The 21,084-nt window shown below is 36.5% G+C and overlaps 1 protein-coding gene across 2 annotated transcripts in view; it reads right to left on the bottom strand.

The window, feature by feature from the left end:
• Window positions 1–21,084, bottom strand: part of chn1 (chimerin 1) — a 58,844-nt gene that overhangs the window by 24,698 nt on the left and 13,062 nt on the right. For both annotated transcript variants that reach the window (XM_088605243.1, XM_088605244.1), the window contains exons 5-7: window positions 12,297–12,328; window positions 12,043–12,156; window positions 6,200–6,488 (exon numbers count right to left, since the gene is read on the bottom strand). In XM_088605243.1, coding sequence (XP_088461369.1) covers window positions 6,200–6,488; window positions 12,043–12,156; window positions 12,297–12,328 — 435 coding nt within the window. The remainder of the gene's footprint in view (window positions 1–6,199; window positions 6,489–12,042; window positions 12,157–12,296; window positions 12,329–21,084) is intronic.

Genomic DNA, 21,084 nt, shown 5'->3' with positions numbered 1-21,084 from the left:
TTAGGTACCACTGCAAATGCTACATTTACCCACCACTGTCATTTGTTTTGAATGTACCACAGAAAGTACTGTTTTGTGAGCGTGCACACACAAAGCTGTTCTGTGTTTTTCAGTTATATAAGTCTGTCAAAACAAATCTCATGCTCCAATAATGAACTTCTATTCATTAAATCGCTGCTGCCCTTAATAATACAAACCAATTTGCATTTAAATCAATTTTGCACTATTTTTAAACACTTCAAATAATGACCCTTTCCACCTAAAAACTCATCAGCGATTCATTCGGCAGTTTTATCTTTCTTTAAAGCTGACATTTACAGATCAAAGCTCTAAAACAAACAGAAAAGGAATTTACATATTCCTGAAATGTTTGCCTTACTTGGTCAGCATTACATAGTTATTTAAGATCTGAGAAGAAGGAATAAACATGACATATTTAAGTTGTAGAATACATAGAAACACTTTTATTACTGCCATGAAATCAACTCTCCTCTTCTGCTTTCAAAAGTTCCTGTAAAATCATTTCCATTTACACACCATGACAAATGGAATTCTAGTAAATGCACTTACTCCAATTTGTAATGGCTGTATGTGGTTTTTTTTTCTCTCACAACAGTCTCATTACTTTCTGCAACGCTGGCTATTTTGGCAACTCCATAAAAACAACACCAAAGGAAATTAATGCCGTTCAGCCTCCCAACATTCCCTACGTGGGAAGAGAGATGCTTTTTGAAGTGAACAAAATAATTGTTGGCTTTCCCTCATTCTCTCCCGTACTACACTGAGACTACTGATAACAGATGTTATACCATTTGCTATCAGATTTAAGGATGGATCCACAGACCATGAGTTTTCCTAATTATTACATACATTATGATTCTTTAGGCAATGCTGTCACAAAGAGATACAAGCCAAGGTCTCCAAAATCAGCTGGTAGATTATCTTCACTTCTGACACACTGCTGTTATCAGTATGCTAAGCGTTGTTGCTTGTACAAGTGCTAAAAAAATAACTACAGGCTAAATTTTTCACCATTGTCTAGTATACAGTATTTCACTTCAGAAAATACAAACATTGTCACCTTTAAATGCAGTATTAATTAAGAAATACTGATTAGTTACAATCTGATTGAACAGAGTTTTGTAAAAGGTTGAGATACAGGGCTCCCTAGCACAGGATAAACTCTGTGATTCAGACAACATGGGTTTGAGCCTGGGTATCTCACTAGCTGACTGTGAGCAAAAGGCATACAACTGGCTAACGCCTTCAAAGGTTGGGTTGTGGTAAGTCGGCCTGGTCTCTCTTGGTGCTCGGTGACATAAGTACCCCTGTAACATCCCAGCTGCCTGAAGGTTTATGGGGCGGTTGTTGAGGAACCTGCCTCTCCTCCAGCCAGCGCTGAGCTTCTTGTGCAGGCTTGCTCTGCCTGTGATGTATTCAAAAATTAGTGACTTACAGGTGGGTGGGTGGGTCAGTGAACTACTTCATTCTCCGTGTGTGGGGATGTAGGGGTTGGAGCTGTGAGCTGAGACATGAAGACGCATAACCAGAGCTATCATATTGGATGGATATATGTAACATACTGTATAGAACAAAATATATAATATATAACATACAGTACATTCTATACATACATATATCACCTATATAAGAAAAATAAAAAAACAATCTCAAGTCCCCCTTTTGCTCTCCTAATTGCCACCTGAACGTGCAGTTATAAAACTGGGAGTCTGGATGTACGATTGTGACATGAGGAAGCATAAAAGGCACACAGGCTTACTTGTTTTAATCACGCTGCAATGACGCCTAAGGCTTCTTGCTGGGTGCAATAGAATTAACACTTTTCGGAATGTAGTTGGCAGGGTTCTCACGGGATGAAGTCACTGTTGTACTCAGGGTCAGTGAATCCAGCATTACTGGACTGCAGCAGTGCTAACTAAAGGCGCAAATGCTATACCCAGTCCTGGTGCTCCATAGTTGAAGATCCAGCTATCCGATACAGGATACTGTCCGATACAGGAAGACAACATATGAAATCAATGCTGGACAGCAGGATGGCTGCTTCCACAATGGGACGTCATTTGATGATGATTACAGTCATCAGGCACATCTACAGTTGTAAGGTCATGATTTTTTTAGTCTTGTTTTGTGAGACCAATATAGTACTACTCTATACTAGGAATTTAAAATTTCCATCATTTCAGCCTCTTGCTGCCAATGACAGAGAATAACGGGAAAAAAAGATAGATATCCAACAATATCTACGTCTAGCAAGAATTTCTAACAGGACTAACTTATCCAGCTTATCATTTCTGCCCTGTCATTGTCTACATAAGTCCAAGCTAAATCTTAACACAACACTATTCCACTCAAGCATGTGATACACATAAGATGTCACCCTTAAGACTTCATCCTGTGAAGAACACCATCAACTCCAGCAGTGCATCAAAAAGATTGTATTACTTTCTTTTCCATTGTGACTGAAAGATGTAAACATTATGAGACATAAGGTGCTTCAATTTATGTTTGTTATGCGTGTTCAAATTATGGCAGCCATGAATTATGGTGTTAGCACCACTCCGGGTTTATTTTTTGGAATTCTAGAAGCTAAGGCACAAGACAGGAATATTTATACTCTTCAGGCAGTGCTAGTGAATTAATGTGTACCCATCTGGGTAATCACATACTGTATGTGTTCAGATGGGACATGTAGATTGAATTTTATCTTCTCATTAATATTTCTTTGGATTCCCTTTTGGGATGCTAGGGTTTAAAGGAAATTTATAAAAAAGAACACTCACTGTCCTTTTTTGTTCAAGGGAGACTCTTCTTCCTGAGCTCCAAACAGAGCTGCCCATCCATCCATTTACCAACTGCTTCATTCAATTAACGGCCTCGGGGGAGCTGGCAACCAGTGGGCACAAAGCAGGGTACTGGGTGCCAGTCCACCGCAGGGCAGACACAGAGTCACACACATGCTGGGACCAATTTTCCCAGGAGACATTTCACCTGCCATTATGTCTTAGGACTGTGGAAAGAAGCACATGTGAACATACAAACTCTACAGAGAATGTACCTCGGGTCTGGAATTGAACCCAGGGCCCCAGCGAGACAGCAATGCTAACCACTGTGCCACCGTGCTGCCCTAACAGAGCTGTCATTTACTCCTATTCTTTCTTCAAACAGTCATAGGCAGTCATCAGGGAACTGCAAGTAATTATGGAGCAGTAAGTCTGACTGATTATCAAAACAAAATTAGAGGATCGCCTCTGTGGAAATAATGCCATAGAAAAATGTCAACACAGATTTAGAAAAAGGTAGATATCCCCTAACACTAATTAGAGTTCCTTGAACAAGCAAAAACACTAGTGGATTCACACAGGGCAGGTGATACAGTGTATTCAATTTTTCAGAAGGCTTTTGATAAAGTTCCTCATAAATTCTCAAATACTGGTGGTAGGCATTCAGAGAAACAGGTTTCTGAGATGGGAATTGGCTCATAAACAGATAAACAAAGGGTATCTGTACAAGGACCTCTACTCTTCTTAATTTACATCAATGATCTAGATTCTGGAATATAGTAAACTCTGGATTCTAGACTAGCACACTAGTCAAGTTCGCAGATAATACCAAGTTAGGAGGATTAGCAAAAGCACACAATTAAATTCAAAAAGATTTTGAAAGAATGTACAACTGGAAAAACATCTGGATTTGTATGCAGCTAAAATAACGTGAACTATAACATCAAAAAAGGAACTGTGAGCAAGAAGAGGCTTCTTATGAAAAAGAGGTTGTTATGATGGCACATCATTTACAACTCCTAAGCAACGTGGAGAAGCAATTAAAAAATAGAAAAAATGCTAGGATATATAGTTAAAAGTGTAGAATTTAATCAAGGGATGTTATGGTAAAGTTGTATAATGCACAAGTAAAGCCTCACTTAGAATACTGTGGACAATTTTGCTCACTATGTCATAGAAAAGATATTGCTGCTCTGGATTCAGTCCAGAGACGAGCAACCAGATAGGTTCTGGGTCTTAAGCGAATGTCCTACACTGACAGGCTGAAGGAGCTGAATACTTTCAATCCTGAACAGAAAAGACTACAAGAGGACCTGATCCGAGTATTCAAAATGCCAAAGGCACCGACAAAATCAACCCAGTGGATTTCTTCAGAATGGACAGTGAAACAGACCACAGGGCACAAGTGGAACCTCTCTGGACGTGCATTTAAAACTGAGAGCAGGAGACACTTCTTTAGACAAAAGTGTTCTGGGAGTATGGAATGAGCTACTCAGCACTGACGTTGAAGCCGATACCGTGGCTTATTTCAAGAAGAGGCTGGAGGAGATTCTTGGATCAGTTAACTACTATCAAGTGTGGTAAATGGGCCTCCTCTCATTTATGAGCATTCTTATGTTCTTAAACTAAACAAATGTTTTTTTGCATTCATTACAAAACAGATGTCTTGCCATTTGTAAGTGTATAAATTTGAAGGAGATGTTTTTTAAGGGAGTGCACACAACCTTTTTACATGATATTTACATTAAGTTTATAAAAGAATGTCTAGTCAAAAAAAGCAATGCGGTTTATGTTTTTATTTTCATAACTTTCCATTATTTGTCAAGAGTCTTAAAGTCTTATACTACTTTTTTATTTGTAAATCATGACGTTCTTTAAGCCTTTTCATTTTTGAAGCATTCTTTTTCAACATTACTGATTTTTTAGCAAAAGAGCTAAATTTTCAACAACAAAATTAACTGTCGATATCTCTGAAGTTAGAACTGGCAAACCTTAGCAGGGAATGTCTGAATTTTTCTGCCATTCTTTTTTAATTAAATGAGGGTTTTAGACAGTATTACTTTTTATAAGAAAAACCACTAATAAGGTTAACCTTCCTGCACAAGCGTACCTTGGCTATTGGCAGGAACTCTTTAGAGATGCCAATGTAATTTACAGAAAAGTATTAAACGATTCTGCGCAAACATTACCAAGAAACACAAGGATTGCTTTTCATCCAAGTGACATTAAATGCACTCTGTAACAAAAACCATATGAGAAATTCTTCAGATCATCCCCTAAGATTTTCTTTGAACTAGTGATCTTCAGACACTCACAAAAATCTTCCAGACATTAAACAGGGTAAGAAAGCTCATGCTGCTATTCTTAGAAAACTTTGAATCACATGAAACACATGAAATATTGAAAATTCAGTTTTATAAGAATGACAGTGGTCATAAAGGAAACTAACAGCTAAAAATAATAAATGAACATTACTGTCTTGTAACCATAAGTGATATAGTAGTAAAATCACCACCCAAATGTTTTAAATATTTTTTGAACATGTTTTGAAATGGAAATGCATCAGCCAATAATCACTATAATAAAGTGGAAAAAATAGTTATAACTGTTCTTAAACTTAAACTGTTCACTCATGGGGAATAAATAAATGTTATACAAATACTGTACTCTAGCATCCTGTTCTAAAATCACGTCTGGTCCAGATTATTTTAATTCAGTCACTATATACAGTAAAACTCAGTACCGTATACAGCAAATTAAGTGCATTCAAATTAAGTCCACACGCATGAGTTAATACATCAATCATTCGCACTGCACAGAAAATAAATTTTACTTTGTCAACATGCTGAGAATATTTACATTTGGCATTTTGTGTACGTAATTTGGATCTTTTGATTGACCTCAGGGATTTGTAGTACACCAGTAATGCAATGCTCGTTTTCAATTAGCATGGATTTGCTGCTATCTGTCATAAAAGCAATCACAACAGGGATGGATATAAGAAACACACTTTTTTGGAATATGAAATATTTTAGGAGCTTTGGGTTCTCATATAATTCACATTAAGGAAACCCTTCATTTGTCAAGCAAGTAAAGAGTGTCTGATTTTCTCAGATTAAAGAAAAGAATGTAAAACATCCAGCCCATTTTCTAGTTTTACATGCAGATCTGCAGCTTGTAAAACCTGAAATGGCTCTAAAACTGCTTCACAGAGGGAAGTCTAATTCCCAGCCTTGAGTACTATAACAAATAAAAGAGTGAACTATTGGTGCATGCATGCACATATTATGCACAAATTCTGTTATATGTATAAAAGCATTTGTCTTTCAACTACTTTTCATCCGGGTGATAGATATGAGGTTTGCTTTAATGATCGAAGGTTTAAACTTTTTTCTTACCCTCTCTTCCAGGTTTCCATCTTCTCCCACTGGCTCTTTCCCGTCGGGGGCGTCTTTGAGGGCAGGCACATGCTTCTTGTGTGCAGGCTCGCGGTTGAGTGTGGTGTACCCTATGTGCTCGTAGATCGGGTTGATTGTCATCTTTGCGATGTACTCTGCTGCCTTGGTTTCGATATACAGGGTGATCAGTCCATCGGTCACCAGGTCGTGAATGGATTCGAAGCGTTTTTCCCCCACGAAGTGTTTCCCATCATAGTAGAGGCGGAAATTTCTTGTTTGGTTTCCAAATCTGTCTCAAAAGAGAAAGAAAAAGGGGATGAAGACAGAGAGGCCAAAACGGCTTGCCTGCATTGGATTCATCTGTGTAACATTTCACTCCTGGGTACTCTGCAGAGAAACCACAAAGCCAAAAAAAAAAGCACTACTGAGCGAAGTAGGGAAAGGCACAACCCTGAGAGAGAAAAAAAAAGACCAGCTTGCCCTAAAAGGACTGACTTGTTCTCTTCCAGCCTTTTCAGTTTCTATGCTACAGCTGTGAGAGGCAAAAAAAAACTGGAATAAAAGGCACCATACTCCACCCAAGGTCCTACTACACTATCTCTGTTTCACATTGCTGAGTTATTGCACTCAATGGGTGCAAATAACAGAGCCCTCTATTTCTAATGATCAATACCGAAGTCTGATATTAGTATTAGACCTTTTTATCCCAAGTCATCACAAAAGCAGAAAAAAAGGTCATTCTGGATTTAGTGTAGAAATAGAGCCAACAAATACACTAACGCAGCTGAGTTGCCAAAACCATAGCAGTGCACTACATAAACGGAACAACGGCAATCATTCTTTCTTTCTGGGTTAACGCCAAAGGCCAATTCTTTGACTCAGTATACAAAGTGCCTATGTGTTACACTTGTTAAGACTATGATTCAAGCAGAGCTCCATCTGCAAGAATCAAAAAGTGACAGATTCAGGAAGTCTTACAAACCTTCTTAAGATATTAGCTTGAGATTTCAAGCAACATATATTTTGGTTTCATTACAACCAACCTACCGATACCAATTACACCAACCAATTTCCGAACTAAAAAAGTGCTATATAAGGCAACTGAGAATTCTCTATTCTATCGGAAGACAAACCTATTTATGGAAGGCAATTAGAGAAAACATTGACAAGGGAAAAATGTTTCTACATAAAGGAAACCACAGACTGTCTTTTTATACTACTATATTAACAGAAGAAACGTAGATTTGCATTTCAAAACCTTGTTCATGTTTGAAAGAACATGCATTTCAATGAAACAAAACTACTGAGGTTCATAAATACAGACATATTTAAAAACAAATCATTGCATACTACAGCAAAGTATGTTGGAAGAAATTACTGTTTGGGCCACCAGCTTCGATTCTATGTTTTGTCGCACGAGAGACAATTAATAGAAATAACTGGATAAGCTGCATTTTCACCCAAACCATTTAAAAATGTGATGTAAAAATAGAATGACAGATTTACTAATATCTATATTTTTATTAGAAAATTAGGAAGAAAGAAAGAAATTCTCTCTTAAGCCCTGCATCAGTAACACCCAGACTAGGAGTGTCTTTCATTAAAACAGGTTTATTTTGCTGACCCCAGTAAACACATTAAATGAAACATTAACCCTGCTGCAGAAGCAAAATTTGTAGAATAAATAATTCAACTTACCACAGCCCATGCATAACCAATACTGCATTTATATGTCAGCATAGATATCACTTCTACATAAACGGCAGACATTTCTCCCTCATTGAAATTCCATTTGATCTTTACTGATTAACCTCTTTCTATATACACTTTAGATACTTTTTAGAGCTGACATTCATTCCTTGGAGAAATCTTCTCCAACCAGAATGCTGCTAGATATTTGTCCCTTTAAGTGTTTAAAGGATGGCACAAAGCACACAAAAAATGTTGCAAATGAAGAATATTTCCCAAATTCTTTTTGTAAAAGAACTTTTCCATCAGCATTCTTGCACTTTTTACTTTTTCTTGATTTGATTTAATTTCCTGTGTTAGCAATTTTCCAGCCACAAATGGAGGAAAAAAAACACAACATGTGGTAAGAAGTTACTCGTGGCACTCTGGGTCTCTTTCAAGCCAACACCAGAGGCTTTGTGTACCATTTGTTTCCTGTTTACATCACGGAATGTGCTACAGACCGAAATGAATTCCATCAGTTTCAGAAACATTATTGTCAAAAGATGCTCTTGAAGACAAGCTTACATAAGGTTGTGCACCAAAATTATGATTAATGTTGAAAGAAACATGTAACCGTGTGAACATGAAAACTATATGTTATTACAGATTAAGCCATAATATACAAAGTTTTTGCCTTTTTTTTTTTTGCAACACCAAAACGGATGAAGAACTTTATGGGTCAAAAATGCAAAATGAGAAGCTAACTGTAAACAGCCTCAGGAAAAGATTATTCAACTCTTTAAAGTCTATTCTCGTTTTGGTAAGCAACGTGCCATCTCGACAGAACTATAAAATCCAGTCTTTCAAAGAAAAATATACAAAGCTATTAGAAAAACCCAGGAGAACAAGAATGATCTCTCACTGGACCTAACCAGCTACATGAAAACCTTTTATTCAAAGCACACAAGGTGGAGGACATGTCTGGGGTAATGGAGTCCAAAACTAGTTTAAACAGAATTCAAAATCCAATGCCCAGCATTGACCTCAACTGAACTGAGTGTCTTCACCCACAACTAAAGGTGTTAAAAATAATTCAGTTGCCTTGACATGACAACATATTGAGGCATATGTCAGGTTTTATCTAACAAGGCTACTGCCTTTAGAAAATGGTATGGGCAGAAGAAGGCTTGTTGTGACATCAATAAGAGATGCGCCTCTTCTCCACTCTGTGGTGAACTTCCTGTACATCACTGAAGAGCTTGTAACATATTCGAAGATGAAAGGTTTTAAGTTGGCAGGTCAGGGGAGCTCTTGTGCTCTTACTCACGTCATTGTGAGCCAAGATGTAAAGGGACAATGGGAGCTTCCAAATTGGACAAGTACACAATTGTTTTTTCAAACTGAAAGAAAGAGACCATATTTGCATCTTTACATCATAATGAAAACATGTATGGCCGTTTCATTTTACTTAGAATATCTACATTCTACTTAGTTTCAAAGTATGATTCAGCCAGTAAGGTTAACTTGACATCTGGGGTGGTGCTTTCTGCACCAAATCTATTTCAATTTAAAAAAGAAAACAACAAACGTATTTTTAGGTCACCCAGTTTCACTTGCTCCCTTACCATTTCTTAATCACATGAAAGAACGTACCCGTGAGAATGCACAATGGTAGATCTCTCAAGAAAGCCAAAGGGATCAAGGAGTTTTCTATTACTCCGCCATTTTCTGTAGTAGACATTGGAATCAGCTCTTTAATACGCTAACCTTTCAGTTCGCCTGACCTCCTGTGGAGTTCGTGAAGGCAGCACAGCCGAAATGTCACCATTATATGAGCAACTTGTTTACAGCAGCAAAGACGATGATTTATAAGCAGAGGAAGGTTGGTGGTGTGCAAATCACCCTCAGTCTCCTTGTGCTAATAATCTTGTATTCTATACATTACACTGATATTTCACAACACTGCTGAAAAAAAAAACACTGTGGTAAAAAAAACACCGGATTTTCGTATTAAACATAAACCAATGAAAAGATAAGGCCATATTTACTTCACAGCACTTTCCATTCTAGACGCATCATTGCCTTAGCTTAAAGGCTGTTAGATTACCAGAATGACAGTTACATTTCCATTCACAGTGACTTCCTTTTCACCCATAAATGGCATTTATGCCAATAAATCCATACTGTAGGTTATATTAATCCTAAAACACAATGTGATAGGTAAACCATACTATTAAAAGGCAGGAAAAGGGGTACAATGTGAAATCGTTTATAGTCCTTTTTATAGTGCAAAGGATCTGGACAGTCACAATGCATGGTTTTAACAAAACATAGCATTACATTACAATGTTCTGAAGCAAAAAAAAAAACAGAAGAGTGCAATCTATCATTACTTAATACAGAAACAGCCATAGCACTGAGGTGACCATTTCAATGTGTGGCCAGGGGCTATGAATGGAGTAGCAGCAAGGAGGGTGGCTGTGCTCAGCAGTCAATTCTCCTTGCCAACGCTTTTTAAAGGTCAATATCACCAGACGTCCCACAAGGTCACTGGCACAGTCTGAATGGCTTTTACCTCAGGTTCCCACCCCAGTTTGCGGGAGTCGGTTCAGCCTGAAGGGGGAATGCCTAGTCAGTGTTTTGGAAAATGCTGAATATCTGGGTGTCTTTAGCCAAGGGATAGGAGTGTTGTGTGGTGAGAAGATGAACTTTCCAAGCTACAAGCAGAAGCTACAAAGTTATCTTTAGGCGCTGTCATTTTATGAAGGACAAGCTAATGGCAAAGTATAGTATCCAATCTTTCATTTTCTTGCACCTTTTTCATAACAATGGGCTCACTCTCTTCCTGTGTGTCAAATGTGGGGAGGCAAAGTCTACTGTACCCCCTTCATTAACTCCATTTACATTTAATAATTAAATTTGAGGTAAGCAGTCTCTTCTGTAATCCAATTTTACACTCCAAGAGGCAACTTCAGCTTAATTGTAGGAGATGCAGCTTTGAGAAACCAGTGACTTTACCATAAAGAGTAAATTGCATTAGATGATACAGCTCTCAAAGAAATTAAAATATATAGGAATAAAGTGGTATTTTAATCTGCTTTAATCCAGTTACCCTCTACTTAATGCAGTTAAAATGTGAGAGAATATCTAGCAAAGAAGGGAAGTTAAATTAGAAGTGATTCAGTAGCTGAAACGTTACAAACTTATTTCAACAAAGAAGAGGCTTGAAAAGTTTTCATTTTTCTTAATTTTCCGTTAAGCACAAAAACAGTCATGAGTGCTGGGAACATCCTTATATAGAAGCAAGCTAATCATTTTAAATATGGCAGCATATGTTGTCAAGACAACCAACTTTCTTTTACGTCTGCCATCTTATTCATAGTATACTTAATCCAACATGATTCATATCACTAATTCTAATAAATGCACATTTTAAGTAGTCTAGAACATCAATATTTTTTCATAGGTGCACAATTTTATAAGCTAATTGCAAACAGTTCTAAATAGCAATGCATCTGCAGTGATACTTCACAGATATTTTAGACTTTTTCCAGAACCACGAATTCAAAGAAAATGTTCAAAACAAATGCAGACAGACTTGAAAGATTTCGCAAAGATGTGCAAGCATTAGACAGACCACATGGGGATACCCGAGTTCAAATACGCCCAAAGATAAGAACATCTCCACAGCACTGCCAATGAAAAGAAGCCACAACCTGACCATTTTAGATAAGCTAATTCATTTTATCATGCGCCATATAACTTATAACAACGCTGATATTTATGTACTTGCCACCTGAGAGACTACATTTAAACAACAGAATGAATTAAATAATGTATTTAAATAGAACCATTTCAAATTAAATACACAAATTAAGGCATCCTTTATTTTGGATTGCATTAATACATCATATAATGATGTTCAAAGATAGGGATAGCTACTGTGTGACAACCACAGAGTCACCTCTGGAAAAATATCTACATGTCTATACTTGTAATTGTAATCTATGTTATTGTCACACAATAAAAGTTTCATATACTGTATCTGGGCTTTAGATGAATGTGTGATATATGGAATATAACTCTGCAGTATTATAGTTCTAAGACAGCTGCTACTAAAATCGAACAGTCATGTACAAATCAAATCAAAGACAGACTGTGGTTACACTGACCGTAAGGCTAATGTGTAGGTCCCAGGCTGCCTCTGGCTTTCACGAATGAGATAACATCCTTCTGCAACACTTAGCAGCTGATCAGCCTCTTCCCTTGAAATCATGCCATGGTACCTTTTGGATAGTAAAAAGAAGCACTGTTTATACCAAACCAGAAGCATTCTTTGATTGATTTTATTTTATTTTCATAATCCTCCTAAAAAAAGATGACTCTTTAGAGGGCCATGAGGGTAGCGGGAGATAAGATTACTCACTCTCTTCCATAGTATTTGGGCCTGTTTTCCACCTGAAAAGAGAGAGAACAGGAAATCCGTTCAGTACAGTACTTTTTAAAAGAACCTGCAATCTTATTCTTCAAACAGGAAAATATCAAGATGGATGTGGAGGTCCTGTTGCAAAGGACACTAGAAAGGATGCTTGTAAAAGTGTTGCAAAACGGGTATTTGTCAGGTTATTTGAACACATTTGTGGATTCCTTCCTTCCGGAAGTCTAATTTCCTCCATTGCGGAGTCCATCAATACAGCTGAAAGATCAAATTACTTTAAGAGCCGGCAGTAACGCAGACCACAGGCATCAGCTGGTGCTAATAGGAAATCTATTTAATGTGGAGCTGAGCACAAGAAAGCAGAATTAGTCTACAGGATTAAAACTTTAAGAGAAAAGACCATATCCCCGCCTCCGTCTTATTTGATGGCTCTTTATGGCTTACGAGACGGGAATGTTTTTGCAATTTTGCTCCAACAGTGCGTGTTCGGCTCAAGAGCACTAATATGATCAACAACACGCTGAGGAAACAAGCCCTGTGGTCCAGATATTTAACCTTCTTGCTGGCTGGCGGTGTGAACATTAATAATCAACCTGAGCTGTGGGTCGTTGCAGAGGCAGACTGAAAGCTGCTTGCTTAGCACTTTATCACCCAAGATCCCCCTCCTACTTCTGGGCTGTATGTGGTAGATTAAATTGAAGATTGAAGAAACAAAAGGCAAGGTGGGGGTTGTTTACTTTGCAGCACACAATTTCCGGAGATATCATATGAATTTTAATGGGAAAACCTTTTGACGTACTATATAGAGTTACCAAAGCTGAACATATTGGTGCACATTTACTCCAGAATGTGCAGAGCTTCATCATCTACTGTGCTTCAAGCATTCCCAACATAGCCAGTGTACCGATGATGCTTCAATTGCATAATAATCATTGGTTAATTCTGTTTTTATGATATAGTATAAGAATTATGGATTTAACAGATTAGGATACATACATTTCAGAATGTTATCTGGTTGCAGAATGTAAAAGGACTTCACCTTACTTTGTCACAAAGGAGAATGTTAAAGCTAACATTTTCACTAAGGCTGTTCTTTAAGCAAAATTCCGAAGAGAGACAATTTATTCAAACCCCGACATCATTCTGGAGGCAGAATATAACAGGAAGTGAAATTAATGCGAGAGTAATGAACAAGATAATGAATTAAATAAGAGGGCTGCAAAGCCAATAAATCAAAACAACTGTTTTCCAGAGTACAACAGAATTCGATAACCATGCGAGGAGCAAACTACACTATCACCAGGTGGTACATTGTTATTCATAAAGCATTACCTATGGGTATTTTCATACAACCTTTAACTATTTTTCACTGCTACACCAAAACAGAATCCCTTTCTTGATTACATGGTACACTATCCCTTTACAGTATATTAAGCCACGTATGAGCTCATAGCTGTGTGGAAAAATGTAAGTAAAACGTTTCTAATTCCAACACCTAAAAATTAACTTAACTGTCACTGACTATAAGAATTGGTAAAAGAAAATTGCCTATTTTCTTAATTCTCATACCTAAGCCTATAAAATAGTCTGTCTTTATGTATAGCCCTTGAAATGATTTCACACAAGGACAGTGTGCACTAGATATTCAGGCAGTTGGAATATGGTATTTGCAGCATGCTCCTCAATGGATATTTTCTATTGATTCATTCGTACATTAACCTTGACTGTCATTCCCAATAGGTATTAATTTATCCAAACTAAAGAATGCCGGTGCATTACCAATTAGTTATATTAGCAGTAAAATCTGAAATTCACTCTTTAAATACAGCGGAAAATTACTGAAAATAAAATTAAAAATTCCTAATACATTGTTAAGATGAGATCAAGGAATAAAGGGAATGTAAAGTAACACTTAGGTGATTTTAGTCTGTCAAAAAAGTAACAGTTAGCTTTTGGGATTAGGTGAACCTTGTCTGTTAGTTTTTTTACTGACCTAAGGTATCTGTTTTCCCTCTAAAGGACAACATGTTTTAACAGAGAATAATTAGCTTCAACTCAACACAAGAAGCCCCTGGGCTACCAATAAAAAAAGATGATTTTCACAGATGCCGAGTCCATCAGTTTCAGTGTACTGACTAATTTATAGGGGCATTTTATCAAAATGGGCACTCTTAACAGTAAACAGCTTACCGAAACAATGCAGGGAGGCACTGCACATGCAGTGGCTTTGAAATTCACTCATTTGTAAACTGGGTCAAAAACGTAACCTCACCAAGCACCACGTTTATAGACGTGAAGTCTTGAAGAATTGTTATTACCAAATAGTGTGAAACACAAAAGAGAGGCTGGAATTTCAAAACAAGCTCTCTCTCAGTACTGAATTGTCATGTTCCTTCCCATGTAAATAAACTATAAGCATGAACCTAGAGCCCGAACAGCTTTCTTTTATAGGGCAAGTTCTCACTTCCTAATTGTTGTTGATACTGAAGTGCTGAAAGCAACGGTGGACAGTGTGAGATATGTTGAATCAATCATAATAATTAATGTCTACAATGATTGATATCGACATTTCTCCTATTTGGCAAAGCTAACGGAATTTCAGCAGTGTTAAAATTCATCAGTAGTGAGAACTCTAGGCCTCCTAAGCCCCTAATTATTATCGGAGAGAATGCTAACTATTGCTGGATGCAATTTATTTTAAAACTCAGGCCTGTGCTTTTCAGATCCTGGAATCTGATATCTTTCGTGCCACATGTGATTCTTGTTAGTTTTATACCCTCAGAATTTTCAAATGTATGCTTTTAATATGCAAAAACATAAGCATCACAAGAAGGATGATGATATAAGCCAGTTATTGCCACAATTCTGCTAGTTTATCATTTCAGCCATTATTAAACAGAAACAACATCTTACTTTGTAGACCTTTACCTATTTTTAACACACAGCTACATAGCAGCTTAAAAATAGCACTATATCTCTCTTCACTGAAAAATAATGGACAAAAATACCTGCAGATATTTTTCAAAAACATTAAGACAACAGAAAATGTTGATAAGACATACTTAGAATAACCAAGAGCCAGGCAGTCTTAAAACAACTCCTTTGCATCACAACCTTGGCTGACTGACCTCGGCTGAGAGCGGATCAGGTTCATTGTGTGATCGCTGAACACTGCCAGTGTTCCAATGTCCAGGCGGTTTTTGGCTTTAAAGATCTTGCAAAAAATGTTTAGCTTATGGAAAACAGTTCCTTGGTCTAACATTTCTGAAGTCTTACACGAAAAACAGGTTTTACAAGAGAAACATGAATAATATCTACAATTGGACAAAATACAGCTTAAAACATATATCCAGAAAAGTATGCTAAATGACAATACTGTCCTTGCCATAAACACAGAATCTTACACCCTTTTCCTATTTGCTTTAGACCAACGTTTTATATGGACACTGGAGCTCAAAGACTGAGTTCATCAAACCATAGGGTTCCATCAATTATACCCTTCACCTACGTGTTTCCCCAATTCTGATTTCATCAGTTAATCCATGTTACCGGGGTTGATTATTTTGAAAGTTATTATATTTTCATCACAACACAGTTTTATTTTTTAATCATCTGCATGCTCCCTCTTTACACCCATAACCCTGTGAAGGTAAGGTTAATGAAGACTAATATGTTAAGCCTTCTCACCATTTTCAATTATGCCCTGTTATAATGTATGCTGCATTGTACAAGAACGGCAATTTATAATTGTTTTGATGATAATCTGATTTTGTGTCTGCAGTGTTCTTCAGAGCAATAGGTTAGTATTTTTGGATATGAAAATGAACATGCCCAAAAGTGTTGTATCTAAACGGTCTGATTATCTTGGCCTTTACCATTAAAATAGGTTGACTATTTTAAATATAAACAAGATTATTTTACTTCCAAGACATGAAATCAAAAGTTCAATTGCCATTACTATTTTATTTTGTAGTGGTTCTTTGCTTGTTCTTGCACAATAGGATTGTTACATTTTAATGTGAAATAATATACAGAAGCATATACAAATCAAGAAACATTTACAGTTAACTCATACTGTATGTCCAGTCATAAAACAATGCAGGTCAAGACTGAAGACTCATTCCAGGTAAAATAAATCTTGATCTAAAGGCAGAGCTTGTGAGCTTGTTGAAAGACAGGGTACTGAAAGTTTAATAAAGGACAGGCTTTATTTAAATTCAATAACATCATCCAAAGAGTTCAAATTTCTCCACAGCCGAAAAAGATTTTACTACTTTATACTGTCGAACAAAAATCACATTTTTGTTACAATGAAATAAGCATTTAAGTCCAAAACACTGTGCTAATATGTTGTGCATTGCCTATAATTAATCACAATTTTAAATTAGGTAGCATAAATACTGGATGGCTTGAATTAAGAGAGTAAAACATACAAAACAAGTTAAAGCAAAGGTCTTTCATTATTAGCTACATTATCAGTCTCATGAGCAACAATTTAGCAACTGCACTTTGTTTCATTATTCAAAGCGATTTTTTAATGCTTTTTAAAAAAAGATCAACCCCACGTTTTGACACGCAATTCACATAAATTAGCGTGCATCAGACTTAATAAATCGTCTAATTAAGTGAAAAGGCAATCTGCAGAGACTCACAGCTGAGGGCTATAAACATCATACCTCACACATTAATAAAGCAATGGGTGCTACAGTCTGTCTGCTTCCCATTGAAGGTTCTATTAACATTATAAGATTTCAGACTTGGTGATGGTACAGAAATCACCTAAAATACCCCCAAAAGATTTGGCTCTCCTCTTTTTAAGCACTTTAATCCATATTAAATACCTGGTATATGCTTCCACCCTGTGCTGCAGGGTGGTAGCCATCAAAATATCTGACAACAAACAAGCTGTTCTGTCTGGATTCATGTCAGACTGACAAATAGCATTGCCAGATACATTTCTTTCCCTTTACCACACCAAAAAGCAACATTCAGTTTTAATAGATAAGGGCCTTCCTACACACATTTCTGCAAAGCCATGACAAGTGATTGACAGTCACACACTCTAAGCTCACTGGTACACCGTCAAGCTCATCCTATTTCACATCGCTGATAAGAAATGTAAATGAAGAACACACAACCATTACCTTAAGGTTTGAATTATTCTGAATAATTACTTGATAAAAATAAAAAACGTGTGCATATGTTAATTAATGTATCCCATTAATTCTGGATTTGCTAGAATGCGTCCTGCATTTCGTCACTGAACAGAAAGCTCCCCAAAAAAGCTCTCGTTTAACAACCTCTGTAAGTGTAGGCTAATTAGTGACTATAGAAAGAAAAACAAAGGTAGGAAGAAGAAAAGGCATTCTGCTATTCATTCTAGCTGCACGTCCAGCTTACCACAACTGTTGCAATTCTGGTTAGCTTTCCTCAATAATGTCCTAATGCACAAATGTTCAAGCAATAAAAGAACCTCAATATTGGTTTACTCAATACAAGACTCTCTCATTGGAGTTCTGTGTTTTTTAATATTTATTGTTGCATCAACATCAATTAGCATGATATACATGCTGAAGCTACAGTATCCTATAAAAATCATGTTTAAGATTGGGCATTTTAACAGAGTGAAATTTCAAAGGTCGCCATCTATCAGTAACTATTACTGTGCTTTTCACCAAATCACTTCAAAGCGACAGAGACAAAAATGATAAAAATGCCAAATAAAAGGAATTTCTAAACTGTAATAATTATCCATTTCTAAATACAGGATGCTTAAATAAAAGTCATACTGTATGTACAAAAGCAAAGTGTAACAGCAGTTACTTACCAGTTAGGAGAAATGCTGAGAGCTCTAAAACCAAATTGTAAAAGTACATCCTTTATTTTCAGGGAGTCTCGGCTATAAATGGTGACCAATAATTCCTAAGTGTAGATACAACTTAGGCTATATAAGAGACTGTTAAACTGGCTTTACTGCCCACAGCCTTGGAACACTAAGCATGGCAGTGTTCTGTGATTTTAGAGTCTGGTTATTAACATAAGGAATCACCAGGTCTTAGTTATGGGAGGCTACAACCACAGAGAAATGTAGATGTGATAAGCTTTATTTTAAAATCCTGAATCAAACAGGGAGCCAATGGGCGCAGGCTAGTTGCACAGTCATTTGGTTGTTACAAGTGTGACAATATGTTAAGGAAAGCTCCTAAGATTCCACCTCCATATCTTAACTAAACAATTTAGTTAGCTGGGAGACTACTGAAAGTGCAGAAAATGTTGTACTTTAAAGTTGATTATGCCCTCCAAATAGCATCATATTTATTTTAGCAATTTTCAACAACCATTTTATTATAATAGCCAAGCAACGTTGAAAAGAAATTAGAAAGCTATCTCCCGGTTCAAATGATAAATATAACTTGGTCTCAAAAACATAAGTTTACCTAGTCTTTTCAAACTATGTCCCTCAGGGGCAAGAAATGGCAAAAACAGAATCAGACCAAAAACAGATATTTGTGGAACGTCTCATGTGATTTAGATAGGGGATGTCTCCTTCTGTTTGAGGCACAAAACCGGAATGTGGACAGTACACAACTTGACAACCTTACTTGTTTTTCAGGCCATCCAATAAAAATACGATGGTTAATTGTATCAACTACTGCATTTTGATCTTACCATCTAATCAGTCACTAAAGCTAAACCCACATAAAAGAATAACAGCACGTTATTTCCTACTCTGACAACTGTTTCACCGCTGTGGGCAGTATGGAAACAAGACTAAAGTTTCTTATCTATATTACATGCCAGGAGAATATTAAGGATGTCTATATGAATAATAGACCAGCCAAGGAAAATTCTGATCACCACTCAGTTTCGGCCTGTAGATGAAGGCACAATGTGCACAAATTTGTCACCCAGAGAGGTCACAAAGCCAAAGTCTCTTTGCATTCAGTACATTACACTCTGCTCTTTTCTCTTACTCAGAAGACAAAGGAGCATCAAGTGATGAATACCATCTTTAACAAGCTCCACACCCATCGCTTTGGCCCTTGTTGGACAGAAACCTATAGGGTTTTTGCACTGAAGAGACTAACCTTAAATTTAGGAAGAGGGGCTGTGTTTTTACACAAGTAATGGGAATATTTATTTCATTTGTGTGGTACCCACCAGGCAAAAGAAACTTGGACTTACTTCATATCTTGGTACATAATTTGGTATACAAAGTTTCCTTCCTGTTCGTCATAGGGTTAGTTAGGGTTTATTTCTCTACATTCTGACAAAAGCGCACCATGCCAACAAGCAACACAGACAAAACCACCATCTATTAATGAGTATATACAAAAGTACAACTAGTAACCTAGTATTTAACTAGGAATTTGTAGAGAAGGCTGCACATTTCAGATTCTTAAACTTTGTTTATTATTAAAACATTAACAATGTTATGCATAATTAGCATTATTACCTCATGAAAATATGCATACTTAAATGTTTTTACATGCTTACAATTTCTCACAAATCAATAATCATTGGAAACAACTTTTCCCATCTCGCTTGTGCACTTTTGTCTTATGTATCTGGGGACCACATTTCTCTGAGAGACCAGGTAAGTTGCCTCCATGAAAGGCAGAATTCCAGGTACTCACTCGTACTGTAAACGTCTGCAAACAGTTTTTTTTTTAAGTTGTTGCTTGTTTATTTGCTGAAACCACACCGAGGAAGAAAGAAGGCACGTCACCAGGTATTCCTGATAATCAACCATGATATTCACTTTTATTAATTTGCTTGCTAAGTAAACTTGTATCAGGACCTTCCTTCTAGCTAAGAGTTTACCTAATTAATTATTTAAACATAAAAAACGATCTACTAACTTTTCTATATTATGTATTTCAAACTGATTCAAAACCAGCTTCCCTAAAATGGGTATGGGAAGCTGGAAACAAACCTAAAAATGTATATTTTACAACAGCAGGATATAATACTTTACTTTAAGTTAATGGTTCATTGTTGTCTGGAAATGGTTACAGCTCTCTTTAACCACTGCTTTAATAATTACAGTACACCGACTGCTCAAGGATCAATTTCTAAAATGCATGAAGGTATTCAGAACTACAGGAGATCCAGCAGAATTACCTCAGAAAATGAATAATATTTTTTGTTTAAACTTTGTAATATCTGTTTTTGTTCTACATACTCCTGTTTGTAAACACATCATCTTTAAGACAACTATAAGTTGTCTTAAACATAACATATTCATAGTGTGAATATCAGATTTGCAAAATTTCATTAAATCAAAAGTAAAGTTGGGATATTCAAGTCACTGTTGATAAAACTTATATTTTGCTTTTTGAGTATTTTGCTGCTGATCATTCTGAAAAAAAATACCCTTTAACTTTTGAACATTATCCATCTACGCAAGATAACGTACTTGTAATCTGAAACACCAAATGTGACAAAGACATGTAAATCACGTTATGTTTTCATTAAGAAGAGTCTTTTAGAAGAGATTTTTTTAATGAATTACACTACCAAGTCCAAAGCACGAGTAAGAGTATCAATGCAATTATCAACCCACATTTAACATTAACTGGTTCGAAACAATAGAAGCAAACAAAGTTTCTAAGAACATTTTATTAGTTGATAAATTTCAAGACCAACTATTAATATAATGAGCAGTGTGCCTCAGAAGCATGTACTCATTACTCAGAAAGAACAGCATAATTATAGAACAGGGTTAAACCTGCAATTAAAACATTCTGCATATCAAAACCAGGGGAAATTATCA

The sequence above is a fragment of the Lepisosteus platostomus genome, chromosome 14 (assembly GCF_059453375.1).
Source record: "Lepisosteus platostomus isolate fLepPlt1 chromosome 14, fLepPlt1.hap1, whole genome shotgun sequence".
In the NCBI taxonomy this organism is placed as follows: Eukaryota; Metazoa; Chordata; class Actinopteri; order Semionotiformes; family Lepisosteidae; genus Lepisosteus; species Lepisosteus platostomus.
The sequence above is the reverse complement of the archived record's forward strand: the minus strand, read 5'-3'. Positions and strand labels throughout refer to the sequence as shown.